The sequence below is a fragment of the Trachurus japonicus genome, chromosome 10, assembly GCF_045865225.1.
Source record: "Trachurus japonicus isolate A0001 chromosome 10, Traja_1.0".
Taxonomy (NCBI): domain Eukaryota; kingdom Metazoa; phylum Chordata; class Actinopteri; order Carangiformes; family Carangidae; genus Trachurus; species Trachurus japonicus.
Window position 1 is genome coordinate 10,716,123 of NC_140916.1, and position 24,480 is coordinate 10,740,602.

The window sequence follows — 24,480 nt, forward strand, 5'->3', positions numbered from 1 at the left end:
CAACTTAAGCAACAAATGGGGTAATAATGAGAGTGAATCTGCATTTTACTTGATGTGTTAACTCAGTGTGAATCTCTGTTGGTTGTAAAGGTCGTCGTCCTGCTGCTTCTTGTTCCTGCCGGTTAATCAGCGTTTGTCTTACACCTGGGGGGGCAGGTAAACGCTTTTAACACCAGTTATGTGGCAAAACGGGGAAACCAGCAGTGGCTTCATCTGCTGCATCTAAAAGCAAATATTTGTTCAGTGAGTCATTCATGTCCAGATAACTTAATGTTGTCACAGAAGTTAAAGGATCAGACTGTGGAAAGAAGCAGCACTTGACCTAAATTAACACCTGTTTGGCTGTCATTAATTTCTTCTTCTTTGACTTTTTATGGATGTATTTCTTGGTGGCTTATTTATTTATTCATTAATTGTTCTTTGAAATGTTTATTGTTGTTGTTGTTTTTTTTAGTACATTCATTTCTTTTCATTTTAATTAAATTTTACTTTTTTATTTAGTTGTCCTAACTGTTTTTAATCATTTTAAATGCTTTACTTTACCGTCTTGTCTGCTCGAGAATGTGTGTGGACGCTTTACACTTCAACTGCGGAAAAATTTTACCTACGGCTACAGTAAAAAGAACCTGAACCTGAACCTGATTTACAGTACAGTGTTATCTATTCAAAGATGCACTGAGCTGTTGTCGAGCTGATGGCTCCTCACACAAGAAACTGGCAGAAAAATTCTGGACAATTCAGACAATAAAAACAGTGGCAGACTGTATGTGGACATTTAGAAGTCAGTGTGTGGGCAGCGTGCAGGATTAAACAAATACCAGACTGGAAAATGTGGGATTGTGCTCAAATGGTACGTGCATGCAATATTTATTAGACTGAGCAGACACAGTGAAAGTGAATTATAGTCTTCTCTTCCTTTCTTAATTGTTCAGGAATCAGTTAAAAACAATTTCTATATTTCTTTCTGAATAGTTTGCGGTGACTAACAAACCGTGTACATCCTATTGAACCTCACAGAACACAGGGTGGAGGTTGGTTGTGTATCTGCATCTCGTCCTCCTGCCCTTTAAAACACTGGTAGTTCAGCTCAGCTCCCTCAAATGTTTCACTCAGAAAAAAACCCACATCATGGGAACTGATCGACACTCTGAGACTGTGTGATGTGATAATGTCGGACTAAGCAGCAGCACCGTAGCCACTCTGCTCTCAGGTTAAAAAATCTCCAGGATTTTAATGACAGTGAGGATAAAAGCTGCAGCTCGTTGTGTGACCTTGAGTGAAACCTCTGTGGTTCGTCTCCACTGCTGCGTCTTTCATCCTCGACGCTTTCAGCTCAACCTTGAGCTTCAATCTCAGACAAAGACGTCGCTCTGATGCCTCCAGACTCTCTCTGCCTTTCTGACTCACATTAGCACCGGGATCACCTACCGACTGGTGAAACATGTGTGCAGGGTGAGGACACACACCTGCAGAGAGAGTGTGGTTTCTTTGTTTTAACATCACATAGGCAGATTAATGGGCTTTCTGTGGCCATCTTTTATTTTTCATGGAAAAATATGTATCCGAGCATGAGCATGTGTTTGCAACCTTAAGGGAATCACTTCTAATCCTCCAAGTGTTTGGTGATGAAGCCATAAATCAGGCCAAGGAGCAGGAGGATGGTCGTTTAATGCCAAAGTGACATATTGAAGAGGGCGGCCATGTTGGATGCCGGTCAAGAAGGAAGCAGCGAAGGTCAGCTGTTGCTTTTTTGCCCTTCGCCAAAGAATTACAATAGTTCTCACTGGGCGGAGCAGCCCAGCGTGATGAGTCATGTCGAGCCAAGTGGAAGATTAGTTGGTTATCTAAGGAGGAAAGACGTCAGCAGAGTTATTTTAGGAAACAGTGGTTCCTTTACATAATCAGCTCCAATTAGCCTACATTTTGATGAGATTGGAATAAAGTCATAAATTATATTTTTATTTTTTCATCATTAGTTTTATCACAACAGCTTGTTGTAAAGACCTAAACAATATTGAGAAGGTGAATTATTTAAAGTTTTTGTTAATTTTCAATCGGCTGCCATGAATCCAGTCTCGTTTTTAATTTTAAGCTAGTTTGTAGCTCTAAATGAATGCTAATGTTTTGAGAACCAACTCTATATTTACTTAAAAACACATTTCCAGGTTGAGTTTTGTATCTTTCGGAAAGCAGAAGACATTTATTCAGGTAGTTCCTTTAGAAGTAAAAGTGCAGTGTATTTTCTGCTCAGATAATGTTAGCTAGCTATTAGCCTTAAACTCTGCTGTAAGTTATGTAGCATGCACTGCTAATGGTGAGCTAACTAAATTAAATATAAAACTTTGTAGAAGCCTGATGACACTTTAAAACTTTTTACTTTCAGATTCTTGGACAAATTCTTGTGGCGTAAACATTTCTGAAATAGCTATCTGATTTCTTCCTCATGCTGTTAGTGCCTAAAATGAATTGATGTTGTATGATATCATCTTAACAACTTTAATTCTTTAGAACCATAGAAATATATCTTATTTCTTATGTTACTTGGAAACTTTGTTAATGTTTTTTGCTTATTACGAATTTGCCAAGTAGATTGCTCCTCCCACTGGTGTTTTTCAGCCGACCAATCCGATTATTTCTGTCTTCAGAGCAGCCTGACCCCAATGAAAATCAAATGTACTGACACATTGAGAGTCTCGCTGAAAACAGGAAGATTTTTAGTAACTTTCACACCTCAGTAGCCTAATATGTCGTTATATTTCAATTTGGCCTGGCACTTATGAAAAAAAAAAAACTTTACCTGTTCACCTCTCCTCCCAACCCACACTAAACACTGTCGTTTGATGGTAAATCTCTGCAAACAGACAGCGGAGGTCGGCACAGCAATGTTGCATAATGTAGGTAACGGTAAAAAAATGTTCAGGCCAAACAGATGAGTCACTTCCTCACAGCACAGCCGCTGCAGAGCGAGGGAGCCCATCTGTGATGTGCATGAGTGCAACTAATGTGCTGGATCTCTGTGAATCAGAAACAACTCTTCATGTATGTTGTTTTTTCACTAGTATCTGTTGTCATTATACCTCTGTGTTTGTTCCTGAGCCATTTGCAGTGTCTGTGCATGTTCACTTTTTTATGTTTATGTTCACATGTCACTCTCAGTGGACAGGCATATGTTCATGAGTTTGTGTTTCACCATGAAAAGAGCAAAAAGTTTATTTTTTCTCTGCACAAACTTCCCTCAGTGCATCTGCAGAGGTTGTTGAGGTTGTTGAGCAGCAACAGTGACTCAGTAATTTCTTGGCCACGTGCTTTGAAAGCTCACTTCACAACCCAACTTGTGTCTGAGAAAAAACAAACTCTGCAGCAGCAACAGCAGCTGTCGATAAACTTCACGCCCGCTTTGTGTGTCACAGCAGCGGGCGGCGTCTCTTTGCATCAGCGTCCTCTGGGCGGCTCTGCAGGCCGCAACACATCACTGATTCCCCGTGCCCTCAGCTGAGACAGCAGTGCCATTGTGATTGTGTGAGTGTGTGTGTGTGTGTGCTTGTGCCAAGTGTGCAGCTGCTGACCCTTGCAGAAAGTGCTGGATGCTGCTGGGCTGACTGACCTGCTGTCCTGGCCAATTCTCGTGTCTGTTCTCCATCTGTGCACTTGTGTATTTAAAAAAAAGGTCCAACGTCTTGCATTTCTCTTGTGTTTTATATCTATATAGTGTTGATCAAAAAGAAAATACATATGTGGTTGAATACCAAAATCAATCTCAGTTTTACTGTATGTCTCCTCTCTCAGGCTTCTCTCTCGTGCTACAACAAAAGGTCAACCAATAAGATCTGTCTAAGCCTCTCTTATGATTGGCTGACTGTTTCAAGAGTGATTGAATTGGGATAGCATATTTTTCATGGAAACAAAGAAACCAGATCCTTCAAGTGTTAGGTAAATTCAAGCAAAACCACTGATGCGCGTTGCCGTCGGAGGCAGTTTTTCGGCAAGCAGTCTCTGTATTTGCCTCGAAAACAACTCTGTCTGGTAACGTTCTGTTATTATCTCATAGCATGGTGAATGTGCAGGTCACAACTTGTCCACCACAGCATTTTGGAGTTGTTGGATTGTGCATTTGATGAGTTTGATGAGGGAAACAAAGAAATCCCATCAGCCTCCGTAGCGTAGCTCTGAGCAGCTCGTGGCTCGGTTCTGCTGTTCTAAAAATAGCTTGCACTGACAATTAAAGGTAACAAACCTACTCCTAAAACTAAGCAATAGGGATTATGGCAATGGGCCAATTTGCCAAAATGTTGAACTATCCTTTTAAGGCTTTCTGAATACAGGCTGTGTGCATTTCTCTGTGAACTGAGGCTTTCATACTTTCACAGTGATAATACAGGCCCTAGCTGATCTATAATGGAAACTGGATGTCTTTAAACCAACATTATTCATTTTAATTTTAAGGAAAAAGATGGGCTGTTGGACACTTTTCTGGTTTGACATCTTCATTTCTATTTAAGAGCAGAGGTGACTGTCACTCAGCTACTCATTTACAGGAGCAGTTCTGCCAAGAGAGGATGCAACATTAAATAGCTCCTCATCCATTATTTGTCTGACACAGTGACTCATATTGTACCTGCGTGGCAGAAACCTTGGCAGCGCTGCACCAAGGTCCATTAGCTCGTCCTGCACATCACATATTGTACAGCACTCTACAAGTCACAATGCTAATGGTGACCCATTAGTGCCAGGCTCTCGTTCGCCGTTTAACGACATAAAGTTTTCAATTAGTGTTTTTAATGGTTTGTGTTTGCAGAAATAGAAAAACCCAAAATGTTCCATGATACTCTGGTTCAATTTCCTTCCAAATCAATGCCAACGGAGCATAGGCCATCATCAAAAAAACTAAAACCAAGTTTTAACGAACCTATTTTATAATATTTTAACTGAATTATTTGCCAGTATTTCCTACATTTGATTTAATACATTGTATACAAGATTTTGTTTTTAATTCTCAATAATAAAAACCTAAAACTGTCACTCTGGGTGAGCTGAGTTTAATCTGTGGCTCCAAATGCAGGTTAAAGAATCTGTTTGATTGAACATGTTGCAATGGGTGCATTGATCCTCTGTCCCTAGATCTCAATAAGGTTAGTAAAATGTTGAATTGATGTAAAAATGTGAACACCTATACTGTACGGTACAGCTCTGATTTTATGAAGGTTGGGATTTACTATAGGTCGCCTCAGTCTCTTAGTCCCACACCACCCATCTGGCTGGCAGGGTGGATGAGGGTGGCAGGACGCCAGCTGGTGTTGTTATAGATGCTTTGCATTGATCATGTCCATGTTTAGGTTGTCTGAGCTCTGCCAACAAACCTGTAAGATGCTCCTTTATTACCGTCCAGGATATGTGAGACTAAATATAAAAAAAAGAGACTCCTTCTTCACATTAATACTGAAAAAGGACAAAAAAATATGCTGCATATAAAACTGAGAACGTTCAAGGTCACAAATCAGGTACTGGCCTATAACTGAGAGCCATAAAAACTTGTATCATAAAACGATAACTACGGCGAGATCAGCGAGTCAACTGCAAATTTCAGCGGGAAAAAAGAGCAGCAGCGTTTTCTGCAGAATAATGATGATAAATTGTACACCCTATGCATTCACAGCCACACAAATACACACAGTCACACACACAATCAAGAGGGTGCTCCATAACGCTAATGTGTGCTAGTCATCCCTTTCACCATGGCGTGTAGTTAAGTATCATGCAGCCTCAGCGTACGCTATTAACTGCCTTCTAGGTCAAAGCATGAATCAGTAATAAGCATCAGCATCGTCTCTCATGCAACGCGGCGTCTCTCGACTCCCCAGCGAATGCAGGTGGAGTGTTTTTGATTCCCCGAACTCTCCACCAAGATCAGAAAGTGAAAAAAGAAAAAAAAAAACACATTTGGAGACATAATTAGCAGAGAGAAGGAAAAAGAGCTGATGTGTTTGCGGGTTCATAGAGGCTCATTTGTCTGCATGGATGACTGAGCACCATGTGGTTTACGTCGGCGTCTGTGTGTGTTTATTTGTCGATGCCCATGGCGGTCTACAGAAACCATTTGTATTGTGTAGTAAATATGGGTTTACTACCTTCCACAGTTAATTAGCCATTGACATGAAATCACTCTCTGGTTCACACAAGGTGAAGAGCATCATCATTAAAAACTAGTATTAAAAAAACTGTAAAGGAATTTGCATGATTCACAATGAACACAAGGTGAAATTTGGTGCTTTTATTGTGAAATTTGGACCATAATTAATAGATTTAATCATATTCTTTGTACCAGATATAATAAAAGAGAAATACAAGACAATTAACTGAGGAATCTCAGCCTGCTTCCTCATCATTAGTGCTTGTCACACCACAGATGTCCACAGGTTTTTGTCTGAAAGCATTTTTTTTCAAACTGGCTGCTGCTAATCACTTTGTGACATCAATCCCACACACACAGTTCATCCATTCCTGCAGAAAATAATGATGCCACATGGAAATAAAATAAATAGAAATAAATTCTGTTTGGAAATACGTTTTTAAGATTAGATATTACCATTAACTACCATAAATGAAGCATACAAAATACACAATAACCAGTAGTTTATCAAACGATACAGAATTATGACCAATCTTGCAGTTTACACTGTTTTAGCATCTTTCAGCACAGGTTTTATTGAAAAATCTAGAGTATTTACCAAAAATCAAATGTCAAATGGACAAAGTGAGCAACTACTCGCCTTATTTAGCTGCAAAAAAGCCACGTTTTCATCAGGAGTTGGTGGAGACCAACACAGAGCTAAAAGACAACTTTTACCAAACAAGACAAACAAATGGTTTATCTATAGGAACTGGGCAATTGATTACTAATAGTTTACATGTTTCTACTGCCCCTGTTGGCAAATTATCAGATGATGTTGACGATTTTTGGTATTACAACATCATGCATGTTAATGAAAGGCAGGAAGCTATTATTGGTCAGGTATCAGTGTGTAACTTGACATACAATGACCATCAGTGGAGATACAGATAAAGTGTCTGATGCCAGCATTAGGTTTAGCGCTGAGTTCACAATAAAGCCTCAAACACATAATAAAACTTAGACAGTATGAAACCCAAAGACACCCAGTGATCTAAACATCACAGCGTGGGCGAGCTGTCAGTCAAACAGTTGATGTTTTGGTTTCCTGTGTGTGTCCTGAATAGGTGTGCATTCATCTATGCAAGAGGCCATTATCTTGCTAATGTTTCTGCATAGAGAATACTTCAGGGAATTTTCATGTTGAAAATGAAAAGCTGTGATTGACAGCCACGTTGGCCACATGGGGATTCCCTGTGCAGTCGTTGGACGGCCCGCCCCCGGCAGGCTGTTGCAGGGCAGAAAACCCCCACAGATCGGAGAATGTCAATCTATTGTCATTATTACATAAGGGAGAAATATAGATCAGCAATGCACAAAGGGCGTCTGGGCGAGTGTAGATATCTGCAGTCCAGAGGAAACAACAGACTAAGACATTTAGACAGTTTAAGAGATCCTGATAATCTTATGTGATATGGTCGTGCTGCACTGTTCAAAGCTCATTTTTTGACAGAGCACTTAAGTGAGTTTTTAACGCTGATATGATTGACAGTTAGTTTGGTGGCATAATGGAAAGTGGAGATGTTGAAAGAGTTTGTCAATGTTGAATTTATAGTACAGGGGTTTAGTCTATTATTAAACTGTGAAGTGGACTAAGTGAACTTAATTGAAAGTGAAAGTTACTCAAATTTGTTAGAAGCATGTTTTGATTTGCATTTTGACCCAATTATTTGCATATATATACTGTATTTTATTTCCATCACTTCGACTGTAGAAAAACAGACTTTTCGCAACCTACTTTTGAATGGGCGTTCTTGTTTTTGACATGGTCTTGGACCTGACCTGGTATTAACTAAGGTGGTCTGGACTGCAGCTCTTGAAACTTCCCTCAATGTTCAAATGGTATTATAGAAAAAGAGTTTCTCACAAAAAACAGAACCAAATCCGGCTAAAAGAAAAAGCCTTATTCTTTTTCATTTACTCCAATACTGCTGAGGCCACAGTCGGCTTCATAGGTGACTAAAACAGATCCTTTGGACATGGCTGCTGCTGCAGCAGTGATCTGTGACGTGAAACTCAGAAAACGCCCTGTGGGTTGGTCGCTGTCACTTCGCCATGATTATAACACAAAAACGCCACACACGGTGTGACACGAAGACCTTCAGGGTGAGTCGCTGGACCATGATGACAAGTAAAATATCAATACATCAATCATCTGTGCTCGTCTGACACTCTTTCAAATCTGCCCCCTCAGCAGAGACACATGGAGGCCTGGTGGTGGTGGAGTAAAAGAGTCTGGGTAATTTTTCTTCTTCTCCATGTTGTTTCTGAACACGTTAGTCTAAGCGCTAAGGCGACATACAAGAACATGCCGTCAGCTCAGAGTGGGGGAACTGAACAGAAAGATAGTGTTTATCTGTCCCTAAGAGACAAGCCCACAGGTCGTTTGTGCAGCAGGTTTTTATGACCCATAGTTACATTTTGTTGCTAGGCGACATCTAGTGGTCACAGTAATAATGACAAGGGCAAACATTGATGCAGCGTAGTGATGCATTTTAAAGAGATAAAATCCACATTATGAGGAGGTTCTGGTGGATTGATGGGTCAAAACAGTGATATAACAAGGAAGTAGCAGTCGCAAGTATAGGGCCTTTCACACCGAACGCGGCAGGCGGCGGAAGGCGGCAGCAAACCCATTCATTGTGTACGTGCTACCGCGGCGCACCGGCGAACGGCTCTGCACCGAGCTGAGCGGCACGCGAGGTGGGCGCATGCCGCGGCGGCACGCTGCGCCCGAATTAAAAAATGTTTAATCTGGGCGCAGCGCGCTGTGACGACATCTCGGCGCGTCCAATAGGAGAGGATGTAGTGGAGTCTGAAAAAAAATCAGCCGCTTGCAGAGAGAAAACAAACGACCAGACGTTCAGTTAAAGTGACGGGATGCATGAAGTGAGTTGTCATCCTCCTGAGGATCAGACCAACTCTCTCTAACAGGCTGTTAAACTGCTCCCTGCTCAGCCTGACGCTAAAGTTCACCTGGTAGCGGTCGTTTTGTAGCTCCTGGCGAACATATCTTTGCATATACCCCCCCAAATCCTGTCTTGTTTGTTCGGTTGCTCAGCAACTCGCGCCATATGTGTACGCGCTGCCGCCCTGCTCTGCGCCTGTCTGCGCTGTACCTCGCGGTGGGCGCAGCGCATACCGCGTTCGGTGTGAAAGGCCCTTATGTGTTATTTTGGTTGTAACCATGACAACAAATATTACGAAATGTAGAGGAAATACTTTCGTCAATCTTTTCCTTAGCCTTACTAAGCCTTGTTTTTATTGTTATAACCATGACAACCAAGGCCTGATACACCTGATGCATTATGGGGCGCTATTTCACTCCAACAAATTCAAGAGGTACAAAAAATTATGCCAAAAATTTGATGATAAAGTATATTGTGCCTCTAAAATATAAGGTAATGGATCATTATAAGCTAAGTTTGACAAATAATAATAATAAAAATGAGCATTTAAGTTATTTTTATGTCGTTTCCAAACTTAAACATTGATAAAAGCACAGGCTTTGTACCAGTTTGGGCTCCAATAGTAGGAGCTGTAATTTGGTATTTTTGTTATATTTGTACTGTGTTGTTGAAGAGGTTGACGTGGTGTGAATATGGTTTAGTTTAATTGTTAGTCACATTAAAGGTATGAAGCTCTGACTGTGTGAAGAGTGAAGTGGCCTCTCTTCCCGTCTCTCTCCTTCTTCAGTCCAATGAATGATTCATGAGTCTGGTCAAACTCAGACACTCTGGACGTCAGAAACACTGAACCGGCGTCTGTTTTCTTCCAGTGGGACAAAACTGTGATCACAGGCAACATGTTGAATCAGCATCCAGAGGAGCCAGAGGTGTCGTGTTGTCTCAGCCGGGTCCAGCCACCGACCTCAGGAGCTTAATAACAACACGGATGCTAATTTGTCCTGTTTCCCGTCTTGAGTGCAGCGATAATGAAAGTTTGAATAATAAACAAGAACCCTGAGAGGGAAAACTGGAAGTTTATTTGCATCTAAGTTTGAATGAGCTGAATAATTTGAAAGTTTTTCTCTGTTTTGCAAAAGAAACGGATTGTTTCCCCTGAAGATCCACCGGTAGCTCTCTAGCCCTCTGTAGCTCTGCATCTGAGCTAATTAAAACACTTTGCCTGTGATAACAACGCTCCTCGAGGAGGAGAAGGCAAAACTGGTGGCGTTGGCACCTTCCATGGAAAACTAATGTTTAAAACATGTATGAACATAATTAACAATTTAAAACATTAACAAACTTTCAGAGTTTAACTGGACACAAGTCGTTTTTTAAACAAAAGATTACGGGTAAATAATGAACCATGTATCCTGTTCATAAAGTCACACCTTCATCTTATTATAATATCAGGAGGATACCTGACCATGGCTTCTTATCAAGTGAAATTTATGAATTACGGCTATTGGATTGTCGAGGGGAAGAATGAAAAGATCTCAGTTTATCAGTTGATTATTTCTCAATGTTCAAAAACTTTGATTGGTGACCAAAAGAACAAGAGGTTGTTGCTTGTTGGGGCATCTGGTTTGGAGGACGCCTCCTGGGTTCCTCCCATTGGAGGTTTGGATGGATATTATTGGATATATGGATGGATGGGTGGTATTTAAGCCTTAATAGGGTCCGATCCGGTCCAATAAAAATGACATAAAGGCAGACAGAAGACAGGTAAGGCATACTACTAATAATTGCAATATTTTTCTCAAGAAATGTCAGGTTGTTCATAATATGTTTTGTAGAAGGATTGCTCATTAAATGTAAACATCTTTTTTGCACTAAAACAAAGGGAAACATTTAGAGTTCTCATCATTTACAGGTTACTACGCTATCATTTAACTGGTCCGGCCAACCTGAGGTCAAATTGTGCCGTATGTGGCCCCTGAACTAAAATGAGTTTGACGCCCCTGGGTAAAGATAACTGGATGTGTACTTGACTCAATTTGAACCATTGCATCAAATTTGATCTTTTGTGTTAAAAAAAGAAAAATCACAATCATTGAACCCATCGTCAACATTTCAGTCCAGATTTGTGGTTTCACTCTGAGTCGCTCTGCAGCACAAATTATAAAAAATGCCACTGTGCTGAGCAGCGGACGTGTCTACAGAGGCCAGATATCATTACTGCACATCAATTCATCAGGATTACAGAGCGCTGCCTTCTTCGCTCCCTTTTCGCTCATTTCTCTGCATTAAAAAAAAAATATATATATATATATAGTGTATATATATATTCTTATCCACCATAAAACATTATTCTTACATGCCAAGTCAGCTGAAAGCCAGCTAAGTGTGAAGGAACTCATTTGGATTGCTCTCGGACACTGCCCACCCATGCGCTGCGGTGTTATATCAAATCCAGCAGGAAGCTTGTGTCATATAGAAATTACATGTCACGTTATCTCAGTCGGTGGTTAAGTGGTCACTCCTGTTAACCATAGAGAAAAAGAAAAACTAATATTTGAGTTTTAATGCATAAACATCCCATTTTAGCTTTGCGTGACTGAATCAAAGCTTAACATGAAAAGAGAATTGATCATCTAACTGCACAGAGACAGCGTTTGTGTGTGTGTGTGTGTGTGTGTGTGTGTGTGTGTGTGTGTGTCCCACAGCTCTTTGGATGGAGGCCATGCCTGCAGCTCATGAAGGCACAGCCCATATCAGCCTCATTAGCAGAGAGTGGACAGAGCAAGATGGAGATAGAGGAGAGGGAGGGGGAGGATGAAAAGGATGAGCAAAGAGGGAGGACGTGCAAAAAAAAAGAGAGAGCGCGTGAATAAACTGCATGAACTCTGAAGAAATCCCAGCACGATTCATAAAATAGTCTTTTTTTCTGTCTTTGAAAAAGTAAATAAATATGAGTCCCTTTACGCCCCCGGGGGAGGGGAGGTTTGTAAGGTCGCACGTGAGTCATATAGTATCTTCATATATTTCATATTCTCCAGGGTTCTTCAGCTAATCCTAATTAATCCTTTAGGATAATTACGTTTTATCTCCTGTGTGACTGCACAACCAGAACTCAGGGAATCGCCTCGTACTGCACATTACATCTTCACAGTTTCACTATCAATACTGCTGATGACACTTTGTAATTAATGCATGTTTTTGACCTGACGGTGTCTCTTACTAACCTACATTATCTCACGTATGTACTGTATGTGTATGTGTGTGTGGTGATTTGTAGGGAAATAATTTTTTCCAATTTGTCAAAAGTTTATACTATTTTCTGAAATAAGGGATGTGGGTTCCCTGTCGTAATTATTAGCAAATTAGCAATTTATAGCAAAATCAGTTCCAATTACCAAACCTCCAACCACTTAAGCTTTATCTCTGTTTATTCACTAATTACATTAATCTGAAGTCCAGATCAATACGAAACTCCAAACTGGCCTGAGGTCTGTTTTTCTCCACCATTTCAAAGAGCAGCAGTGTTGAGTACCTGATACTGAAAGTCCTCGGTTCAGTTCTCTGACCTCCATCACCACAGGTCAAGTATGTTTGGGCAAAAGAGCCAAAAAATAAAAAAATAAATAAAAAACAGACTTCATCCTCCATCTGCTCCACTGCACATCTCTGCACAGTAAACCCACGCTGAATAAATAAAGGTAGAAACCATGTCAGGGTCACAGGCGCCTGCACACGATGTCGAAACAGTTCACACTTAAAGCGAAAAAGTCAAAGTTAAGCTCATACAGAAGAATATGAACTCTTTCACATTCATGGTTCGTTTTTAAACTAAATTCACATTCAAATGGTAATATTGGAAATATATTTTACTTCGTAAAGGGATAGTTCAACATTTTGGCAAATTGGCCCATTGCCATAATCCCTATAGTTTTAGGAGTAGGTTTGTTACCTTTAATTGTCAATGCAATGCAAGCTGTTTTTAGAATGGCAGAGCAGAGCCGCGAGCTGCTCAGAGGTACGCTACGGAAGCTAATGGGATTTCTTGGTTTCCCTCATCGAACTCATCTAATACACAATCCAACAACTCCAAAATGCTCTGGTGGACAAGTTGTGACCTGCACATTCACCACGCTATGAGATAATAACAGAACATTACCAGACAGAGTTGTTTTAGAGGTAAATTCATGCAAAACTGCTGATGCGCGTTGCCTTCAGGGACAGTTTTTCTGCAAGCAGTCTCTGCATTTACCTCTAAAACAACTCAGTCTCGCAATCTCATAGCGTGGTGAATGTGCAGGTCACAACTTGTCCACCAGAGCGTTTTGGAGTTGTTGGACTGTGTATTTGATGAGTTTGATGAGGGAAACCAAGAAATCCCATGAGCCTCTGTAGAATTTGCATATGTCATTTTTTTCCCCATCTGTCACTTCACACACACACACTTTAAGCAAACCATCTCCAGCAGTAGTACATGTGTCTGTATCAGTTATACAGTAGGTGACTGATAGCAACGTACCATGGATGCAAGGCTGTATCTATGGAAACGTCAGGCGCTACCCTACCGTAAAACTTTTGTTTTTGCTTTGGTTTGATTCACTGTCCTTACTCATCGTATTTTAGGCAGCCTTTTGCAATGTGTTTATTGATGTTTGCATGTTCAGATACGATTAATCAGTCAGAAGTATGAATTAATTAATGTGCAACGCCGCCTACACAGGAGGAAAATGTACTAAAGACCATTGGATCAATAACCTCTTTCATTGTTTTATTACAGGAATCCTTTTGACAGGAAGTGGAGGTGAGAGGAGTTGATTTTCAAATTGATCAATAACAGTTGGACTTTTAGTTTCAGCTCCTCAGACTCAGTGAATCTCTGTGTTTATTCATCCTGCAGCACAGTCGCTGTTATTTATCCAGCCTCCTTTCCTGTGTACACTCACGCACATTAAGTTTGTCGTCTCAGAGGGTGTTTACATGTTTGTCCAGTGTGTGTGTGTCTGTGCATGTGTGTACGTGTGCGCATGTGCGTGTGTGTGTGTGTGGGGGGCGTCACTGCAGCTGCTCTGTCTGTTCTGCTGCAGTTTGGTTCCCCTGCTGTGGTTTTCATCCGGGAGGGAGGTCTGTTGCATCCCACTGATTACGACCCCTCTGTGTTTGTGTGTGTGTGTGTGTGTGTGTGTATTCTGGGTTAATCAGTGTGTCAGTAGGTTTGGATTTGATGTTTTTGTGCTGCATCAATCACCTCTCTCTCTCTCTCTGCACCTGACTCGGACACGAACACACTTTCACTTTATCATCTAATGCCAGCTAAAGCCGACTACTGAGGCCCACCCCCAGTCTGTCTGTCTGTCTGTCTGTCACACACTTTACTGCTCTCTCTCTCTCTCTCTCTCTCTCTCTCTCTCGCTCTCTCTCTCTCTCATGCACACACGCACGTCCCAGTTTCCCCCGTGTGGCTGCCTGATTGAGGTTTCCGTGCCTCGCCCTTTAGATTCACTGTAATCGTCGAAGGAAGGCAGGGAGGAGAGAAAAGGAAGGAAGGACAAAGGGAAAGAAGGGAGGAAGGAAGGAAGGATAAAGGGATAGAAGGAAGGATGAAGGGAAAGAAAGAAGGAAGGAAGGACAAAGGGAACGATGGGAGGAAAGAAGGAAGGGAAAAAGGAAGGAAAGATAGATGGAGGGAGGGAACAGATTGGGTCAAAAAAGAAGGAAGAAGTGAGGACGAAGGGAAGGAAGGGAGGGAGGCAAAAAGGATTGTGGAAAGAAGTAAGGGGAAAGGGAAGGAAAGAAAGATGGATGGAGGGAACAGACCAGGTCAACTGGATCAAAAGAGGGAGGAAGAAGAAGTAAGGACGAAGGGAGAAAGGAAGGAAAGAAGGAAGGATGGAGGAAGGAAACAGGAGGGTTAAATTGAAGGATGGAGGAGCACGGAGGGGAGGGAGAGAGTGATGGAGTAAAAAGGAGGGAGGATTTCAGGGAGGAGTGCAGGACAGGAGGGGGATGGAACAAAGGGAAGAAACGTGACTGGGAAGCTGAGGAAGGTCGGAGGAGGAGGAGGAGGAGGAGGAGAAGATGGGAGTGTTGGAGGCAGGAAGGAGTGGAGGGAAGAAATGATGAATGAAGGGATGATTAGAAGTGGAGAGCAGTAAAGAGGAGAGAGAGAAACTCTGAGGCCGAGGACAGAAAACATCTCCCATTAAACGGAGATTACAGCCTCTGCCGGCCCAGAGTGCTTTGCGACTTTACAACCTCTGCTGTCAGCCGCTGATGATACAACACCCCGTTTTAAAGATCAATTTGTCACTTTTCATCTCCTCCTACACCTCATTTTCCTCCTCCTCCTCCTCTTCCTCTCCCTCGAAGACCGGGAGCAGAGACGCCAGAGGAGGAGGAGGAGGAGGAGGAGGAGGAGGAGGAGGAGGAGGAGGAGCTGGAGTTGTGACCTCATCGAGGGAAAGAGGTGAGAAAGCCGACTTCTATTTACGAGCACTTTTGATGATGTCATCTGCAATAAATCCTCCCCGCTCCCCCTGCACGCACGATGCTGTAACTGCCCGGCAGATTGAATCAATTCCTCATTTGTCCCGACTCCCGACTCGTCTCTGATCAGCTGTGGCCAGATCTCGGGTCTAGAGACTCGAGACGTCATCGTTTAAGTAGTTTTTTTTTTTTTTTCACGAGGCTCTCAATCAAGTTTCATTTTGAAATTCATGCACAAATGACAGAAGCAGACATCAGTCGGTTACGGACGTTCTTTACTTTACTGTGTCTTATTTTCCATATCATAAACCTCCCATGGAGACATCAGCTGTAACCTCTCTTTACTGGCTCTATTAGCAACTTTCATGACGCTGAAACCATCTAACTCTCTTCATCATTACTTGTGTACATTTTATATTTTGCTGATGTTTTGAATGTTGTTTGTTCTGTTTCTTGTATTTGGATGTTGTTTATTGATGATTTTATTTGATGCTTTCTTCTGTAAAGTGTCCTTGAGCGGCTTGAAAGGCGCCTTTTTAAATAAAATGTTATTATTTTAAATAAAATATATTATAAAAACACTTTTCCTGCTGTGACCACACCCATCATCCTCATCACAGCTGTGCTCTGTTGCACTTATACTGTACAAGCTGTGTTGCATGGGTTGTGGGCAGAGTGTGTTGTTGTCACCACTAGTTGGCAGCACGAGCAGGATTATTACTGGTAAATACACATAACTGGTGTTTAATGGGCTTAAATATTGTAAAGGATTAGCAGGGTCGCTCTCAGTACAGACTGTTAAGCTCTGCCTCTGTATTATGTATATATATATATATATATATATATCTCTCCTCTGAAGTCTTTGGGAACTTCTGGTCGAGGCAGTAAAGGTCATGGGTGACAGAGACGAGCACTTCCTTTGTGCCTGGTGAGACGACCTTGCTCTGCGCGGCCTGGACGGACGGGAGCAGATGGAGTGTGAGTTTCTCCTCGGAGTGCAGAGGAAAAGAAAGAGAAGTGAGATAATAGCCCACAGCTAATCCACGGCACACTGAAAACTCATTATTCCTCAAGAAGGAAACACAAAAAAAAGAAAAAGAAGAAAAGTGCTCCCCCCCAAAAGACGGAGAGTGAGCGCCGCTCTGCCTAAGGTGAAGACCTTGGCACAAACTGCCTGCTTTTTTTCCTCATGTGTGAAATCTCTTTTATGCTCAGTTCAGCGGATTTGACTTCTTGTCTTTATTGACTAGGATCCTTTTTTTGTACGAACCCGGTGGTGAGGCGCCCGCAGCTCCCCGGGACTCCTGCTATAGCTCCCTCCCTCACTCACTCACGGGCAGCAGTAATACATTTTTAATGTTTGTGAATCAATGCGCTCCTTCAGGAAGCTTTCACTGGACAAAACTGAAGAGGAGCAGAGCGGCCGATCTGTAAACACTGGAGAGAGGCAACCTGCTCAACTGGCGTCAAAAACATCAACATAACATCAAAAACACTTCAAATCAACCTCACCAACTGTCATAATAGTAGGCAAATCAGCATCAGTTGCCCCCGTGTCAATGTCAATGTCTGTCCTCCACCGAGAGGACGATGACAACGAGGCTTCACATTCAGTGGCTGTTTAATGAAGAGGTTCCTGCTCAGCCCCGTGTGCTTTTTCACACCTGCACTGAGCAGATTCACTGTGACACGACCTCAGATCCTCCATCACCTCCAGAGGAAACAGTGATGACGGCGTGTGCGTGCTCCACACAGTCACGTCACGGAGAACTGGTGGTCAAGGAAGCAAAGTCTCATGCGCTGATGATGATGTAATGAAACGGGAGCTCATTCCTCCTCCTCCTCCTCCACTATTACTCCATCCACAAGGATTTAATTTCACTGACAATATCTTCATCCATCAGCCTCTAGTGCTTAATTATCAGATGAATAGACTTTTATACACTCTACTCGTCCCCAAGGAGAACTTAAGGTGGGGTTTTTTGTTCCCTGGATTCAATAAAAATGTTAATTTCACTAATACTGAAATCTTAATGCACAATTACTTTTCATTACTAATATCATACCAACCATGGGACACAGTAACAGTTTTAATTCAGTCCTAATATTAAAGCTCCATGCAGTATAAAGGTAGATGTTTGTGTTCAAGCTCTACAGTATAAAGGTATGTGTATGTATGTCCATGTGTAGTGTGATTATAAAGCAGCTCTAGGTTCTATATTAATACTGTGAAAGTATCAAAGCCTCAGTCCACAGAGAAATGCACACAGCCAGAAACTGAGCCTTAAAACCAGCAGCCAGGACTTCCTGTCACTTTGTGATGTCACAACTGAGCAGTCACACCAAGCCCCGCCCACCACCACCTGGACCAACCATCCATCACTTTGCAGGATTTGGTTTCTCTTGAGTGTTTTATTCTGAAATCTGCTCTGTTTTTTATTGGATCAGTCAGAAAAGAGTCAGCCAATCAGTAGAGCCTCCTCTCTTCTGATTGGCTGACAGGTCGGTGTCAGAGCTCCAGAGAGGAGATCGAAACCTACACTGGGATGTTTTTTTTCTTTTTAAAACAACAAATAATATGGATACACACTTCCAATAAAACACGATAGACGTTTAAAATATGGGACCTTTAATTCTTTGCTGCCTAAACCTTATTCGATCTACGTCTGGATCGAAGTTCTTGGTATCGGACTGTTACATGCGCAGCACTAATGATTTTCTCCACAACATATCTGAACACACTGCAGAGTGGCCCCCACTCCTCCTCACAACTCAAAAGCTCCACTAGCAGTAAAGTATTTTTCATTTTCATGGCCCTTTGACGGCTGTTTGGTTCATCAGAGAAGTGGATTATGTTCAAAGGTCGTTGGTGTACTTGGTCTACTCCACCAAGTTTAGGGGGGGGGGGGGGATCTACTTCATGTTTAAAAGAACCAAAGTTTGTCTTCTGTCAGGGGACGGGGGGGTGGGGTGTGTGTGAACTGTATTCTGTGGTTACATCATCCCCTGGCTCCAATAACGCAACAGTTGCTGCAGCTTTGTAGATTTTAATGAAGCCATTTCAAAAGAGGCAAAAGTGTGAAACAGTGTGAAATATAAATATTAAAAGGCCATGAAAACATGTCCTGGGCCGTGGAGGTTTTACAATTTTCTGCCAAACTCAGTGGCGTTCATGGTGATTTTTGTGCAGCTGTGGCTTCAGCTGCATGCTTGGGTGCACCAAATATGACCAAACCACATCCTCTGCTTAGCCTAGTGTTGGATTTGAACTTCGATTTGATTGTTTCCTGGTTTGTGTTTGAGAAACTACAGCACAGATTCTCCCTTCACCTCCTGAAGATAACAGCAGCAGCAGCAGCAGCAGAGCGCAGTGTTTTATTTCCACCCTGCTCTGTACAAACACTCGCTCTACTCAGGGCTCCGCTGTGGACAAAATCACGCAGCGCCTCCGCTCTGCTAAAACCCACTTAAGGTCCTTTCACCTTCCATCTCAACATCTGCATATTCACACACGATAACAAGTCCATGTTCCTTCAAAATTCATTACTCTGTTATGATAATCTCATGTCCGGGGAGTCGTTGCAAGCACAGGCAATTAGAAAATCATTCACAAGCCGGGCATGCTGGAATGAAATTATTGAAGATTAGATTCTTGCCTTGATTATTTTTCTCTTCAGGTGCAATGTGTGGACTCAGCATGTGGAGATAAGAGTCACTGCAACGTCCACACACGCAGCCTGATTAATGCTATAAGACCGAGCTGCAGCAAAGACCCCCGTTTTAACACCTCCCCATAAACAGGTTGCACTCGTTGGAACATGAAATGCCCTTTTGGCCACGGCAGTTCAGTCTGCGTTACAAATCACCAGCCTGTTACAGTAAGCTGTACTCAGTGTTGCCCCAGGGGTCAACTGCACCATGTGTGCAGAGAGCCAGCAGCAGATGTGGAGGAGAAGAAAAAAAAAACACACAACCCCCCCCCCAAGGGATGACAAAGAAAGAAAGCACATCTGTCCATGATCATGGAAAAAGTAAAAGGAAAGGTGAAAATTTATGCAACAAACCAAACTGTGGAAGCACTGAATCTCGAAAAAAAAAAAAAAAAAAGTTCAGACACCTCCAGAGGAAAAAACACCGAGCATCATCGGACGTGCACACACAGTACAGACAGGCTGAGGAGAGAGAGAGAAAGAAAGAAAGAAAGAAAGAAAGAATGAATGAAAGAAAGAAAGAAAGAAAGAAAGAAAGAAAGAAAGAAAGGTCAGACTTACCTCCCAACGCTTGTTTCATAACGAAATTCATGATGATGGCTTTTAATTCCCTGCCTTCCTTGTCCAAGCAATGTTACATTCAATAGTAGCGGAAAAGTAGAAGTCCTTTTGGTGCCAGATCTGAGAAGACAACCACACAAAAAAAATTTGAGGTTTGCCTCATGAAAAAGGATCAATCATCATCCTTTATGAAACAGAAAAAGCTCATCTCTATACAGCATATAGAATATTAATGACTTCAAATGCCACTTTAGACTACTACACAGGCTCCTGATTGAATATTCAAACAGTATAGAAATATGAAAGGATCAATTATGAGATGCAACCTGCAGTCACCTACACGCCTATAGGCTTGTGCATGTGTGTGTATGTTAGGCACGTCTCTCCAATGCGCCAACTGAAGGACACCAAGGTCAATGGTTCAATCACAACCTGAGCACAACGGAGAGCACACGGGAGCAACGCCAAACCTCCACAGGCTGCTGAGCCGCTGTGGCTCACTGGATCATTTTATGGAAAAAGGATCCGGACAGAGTCAGACAGTGTCTCCCTATCTGTGTGTGTGTGTGTGTGTGTGTGTGTGTGTGTGTGTGTGTGTGTGTGTGTGTGTGTGTGTGTGTGTGTCACGACCATCGGTAATAACCTCTGCTTTGCCCGCAGCCAGGCGAGTTTGGAGGGGTTGAAAAAAGTGCACTCGGTCTCGGTGCCAGTCCCCAGCTCTGGCAGGACGCTCTGCTGTCATGCATGTGTGTGCACGCCGGACTGAACCACTGCACCTGATCATGTGGTAAAACTTTCCATTCTCCATTGGAGGGACATTGGACCGGAGCCATCCCAACGACTCCGGCATCAAACAGAAAAAAAAGCTGCTGCTCCTTGTACAGTGCGTTACGCAGCATGCGCGTGTTCACAGCTACATATGTGGTAATTATATATATATTTTTTTATAATTTAAACCAACGACCCGATGGTGTGTTCGCGTGCAAAGATAGAAGAGACGGTGTGAAAGCGGAGGTATAGCCTACACATGCACTTCCTCGTTGTGAGGCTGGTTTCAGCACCACGGCGACTGGACAGCTCCCCACACACACACACACAGGCTACACATCAGGCATCGATTTACCTCCGTCCGGCGCCTGGATGAAATCCTCCTCACACACTTCCACACACACCGAGAAAGGGGAGCGGGAACGAGAGCGGGAACGAGATGCGTGAAGCTATATATACCCTATATATAGCCTGTATGTAAAAGCTCGAGCCTCCGGAGCGAAGTTCTCCTGCAGCGGGGAAAACAAACAGCAGCACGGGCTTTAATCTAACTGCTCGTCCCTCTTCGCATCTCCGGCTGGTTCCCCGGGGCTGGAAAAAGGAAAGGACGTCCTTGGTGGTGCTTCTTCCTGCTGCTGCCTGCCTGCCTGCCTGCTTCGTCTTCCTGCACACACACACTATCTCTCTTACACACACTCTCTCTTCTTTCCCTCTCTCTCACACTCACACAAACACACGTAGAGAGAAAGAGGAGGAGTAGAAGGGGGGGCAGTAGTGGTGGTGGTGGTGGTGGTTTGCTGAGGGTGAAGCAGCTGCCGTTCACACCGTGATGGGAAGGAGCGACTGAATCACATGGAGAAAGAGAGAGAGAGAAAAGTCCCACTAACCGACCGATAGAGAGAGATCAATTATTCAGCCCCTGACGCTGGATGGCTGCTCCGTGCTTACAGCCCGCCCCCCTCTCCTCTCCTCTCCTCTCCTCTGCAACGGGGAAGAGGGACTCGGCTTGCACTTAAAACGGCAGAGCTGAACAGAGCAGATATGTGATGTGATGTGATGGATAGTGGTGGTGGGGGGGAGTTGTCGCTTGATGTGTCTGTGTGTTGCACTCGGTTTGAATCCAGGTGGTGGAGCGACGTGAAAAATCCCAGCATGTTCCGTTGGGCTGCTGCTGCTGTTGCTGCTGCTGCAGGGGGGTCTATAGTGTCTGTGCTGCCTGACAGTGTGTGGTGGTGATCATATTGTTCTTTATATCCCATTGTTGCATTATAATCAGAGACATGAGGACGAGCCAGGGGCGTGCACAGACTCTGTGAGGTATTGTGGGGGGGGGGGGCGGGGGGCAGAACAGGCACCTCGTCTGTGTTTGTTTTTTTTACACTACAGCATCAGAGGCGTCAGCAGTGCAAAAAATGACACATCAAAGTGTGACCCTGACATATCCTGCGCTTTATAGAAGTGTTTCCATCCCAGTGCATGCATGGCAACAGGCTCCATGACGGCTCTGATGCTCTCTTCTGATTGGCTGATTGGCTTAGCAAACAAAAAAATATGTCAGAGAAATTTAATCCTGCAGGGTTTGAATGGTTCGGGTGGGTCCAGCTGGATGGGGCTTGGTGACTGCTTCAGTGTGACATCACAAAGTTACAGGAAGTCCATATTTAACATTTAAGAAAACTGTTGATTCATAAGAAGATATCCTATTTGTGGTTAAAAACAAACAAACAAACATCTGGATGTAGTTTTTTTATCTCCTCTCTCAGGTTAGTATCAGCCAATCAGAAGAGAGGAGGCTCTGAGCCTCTCTTCTGATTGGCTGACTATGAGTGATCCAATGAAAAATAGAGCAAATTTGAGAATAAAACTCTCAGAGGAACCAAATCCTGTAAAGTGTTGGATGGTGGTTCCAGGTGGTGGCTTAGGGTGGCTGCTTTGTTGTGACATCACAAAGTGACAGGAAGTCCTGACGGCTGGTTTTAAGGCTCAGTTTCTGAATACAGGCTGTGTGCATTTCTCTGTGGACTGAGGCTTTGATACATTCACAGTATTAATATAAAACCTACAGCTGCTTTATAATAATAATTTATTTTAAAAAGACATGGAAATCTCATTGTATACAACCTGGGACCTTTAAAAGATTTCAAAGTGGCTTCCTTAACCATCTGTCTACTTTCTTAAATCCTCGTCTAATTTGAGATATTCACTTTGTTTGGGCTTTGATCTACTGTGCATTTTTGGAGCTTAATCAGTGGTTGATCAAAAAAGCATCCACAACTGTGCCACAGGAAGGTTTTACAGCTGCTGCCTCATTCTTCCCAGTGACGACCGACTTAATACGACTTTGATAGAGCTTGTTTTAGTCTATAAAGCCACTTGAGCCCTTTTCATTCCCAGCTCATAACATTTTTCCAGATCTTTATCTTTCTTGCGCGGAGGTTTAACCCTGTTCTTTTCACAAAACATAATACAGTTATTAAACTTCATCCCAAAAGATGATAGATCCACAAATGTATGCAAAGCTGTGACACTAAAATTTCACATCTTAACACCGTTTTCCTCTGTATCATCTCATTTAGACTACCGCTGGATGTTCTTCAGGTTTTTGCGTAATTTATATGTAAAATTGTGCCAACTCCATCGAGACCCTTCACTATTCAGTCGCATAGCTGGGACTTGACAGGTTTCCTGGAATTAGGCTGCATGTAGAGAATTTTAATCCCTGCTTTCTCTTTTTTTTTTTATTATCTCGCCTCTCGGTAACGAAAGGTTGAACAGTCTGACTCAAACTCAAGGTAATTAGACTTTCCTCAAATCCCCACAACAAGCCCGGCTGAGTTCGCATCAATCCCTGCTATGATGTAATAGAGGCACAGGAGGTGTTAACCTGCGTACAGCTGATGTATGCAGTGTTTCTATTGAAGTTAAAGGAGCACAAGGGAAGACTGGAAAACATCCATCGTTGATAGAAGGACCAGAGCAGAGAAGAACTGAAGTAGGTTAAACCAAATTCATAATTTCCAGGATCGTATTCTGCTTGATGCCAGATGTGCTTTTTCAGAAAGAGCGAACTAAGGCACAAACAAGGTAGAGCATATTTCGGCATTTAAAACCTCTGATGGGAAATGAAACACTATGGAGCTGGAGGAGGTCTGAACCAGTTTTGCTTCAGCAGCTGTTGCAGTGATCTGAGGATCCTAAAATGCTTTGCACACATCAAACTGGGACACTTGGAGCTTTTAAAAAAGGAAAATATATGATTTGTCGAGACTGTGTGAAGACAGACGCCCAAAGCAGTAAAAACAACCAAGGACTGGATTTACTACCATCATCCCTCTGGTTCCTTTTTTTTTTTTTTTTTTTTGACACAAAGCGTTAAAGACCATCTGGGCGGATTAGCATGAGCACATGCTGCGTATCTCACTGATGTCACCTTTAAGGATTTCTGCAGGTCCTTAAACATTAAAGTGACCTCTCCTTTATATTCTCCACAGATACTGAGTAGAGTCTTAACACTGCAGCAGCTTCTTTCTGCCTCAACCTGCTTTGTACAGATGTTTTAGGGAATTAAAAGACTGACACAGTAGATCTGACTCAAGGATTCTTGATAACTGATTTTTTCCCCAATGATATAGATAACTGATGGCATTTTTAATAGTTTATAAACACCCCTGAGGTTAAGAAATTATTATTATTATTCTCTGTGAGGCACTTTGTCCTACCCAAATGTATGAAAAGTGCCATATAATTAAAGAATAAAGAAAGCAGTAAAGATGAATTTAACATTATAGCTCTGCCTCTGACTAAACACAATGATAAAACTGACATCACTGCTGTAATCACAACAAAAACAAACACAGTTATGACTCAAAATCAACATTGTTTCAAATCA

At 42.5% G+C, this 24,480-nt stretch overlaps 1 protein-coding gene across 1 annotated transcript in view; it reads right to left on the reverse strand.

Moving 5' to 3' along the window:
* The window catches only part of LOC146979398 (complexin-2-like), a 62,209-nt gene extending 40,942 nt beyond the window's left edge, over positions 1–21,267 (reverse strand). Inside the window, exons 1-2 of the mRNA XM_085789255.1 lie at positions 20,947–21,267; positions 19,824–19,943 (exon numbers count right to left, since the gene is read on the reverse strand). Of these exons, the coding sequence (XP_085645381.1) occupies positions 19,824–19,854 (31 nt within the window). The 5' untranslated portion in view covers positions 19,855–19,943; positions 20,947–21,267. The remainder of the gene's footprint in view (positions 1–19,823; positions 19,944–20,946) is intronic.
* Positions 21,268–24,480: the final 3,213 nt, after the last annotated feature.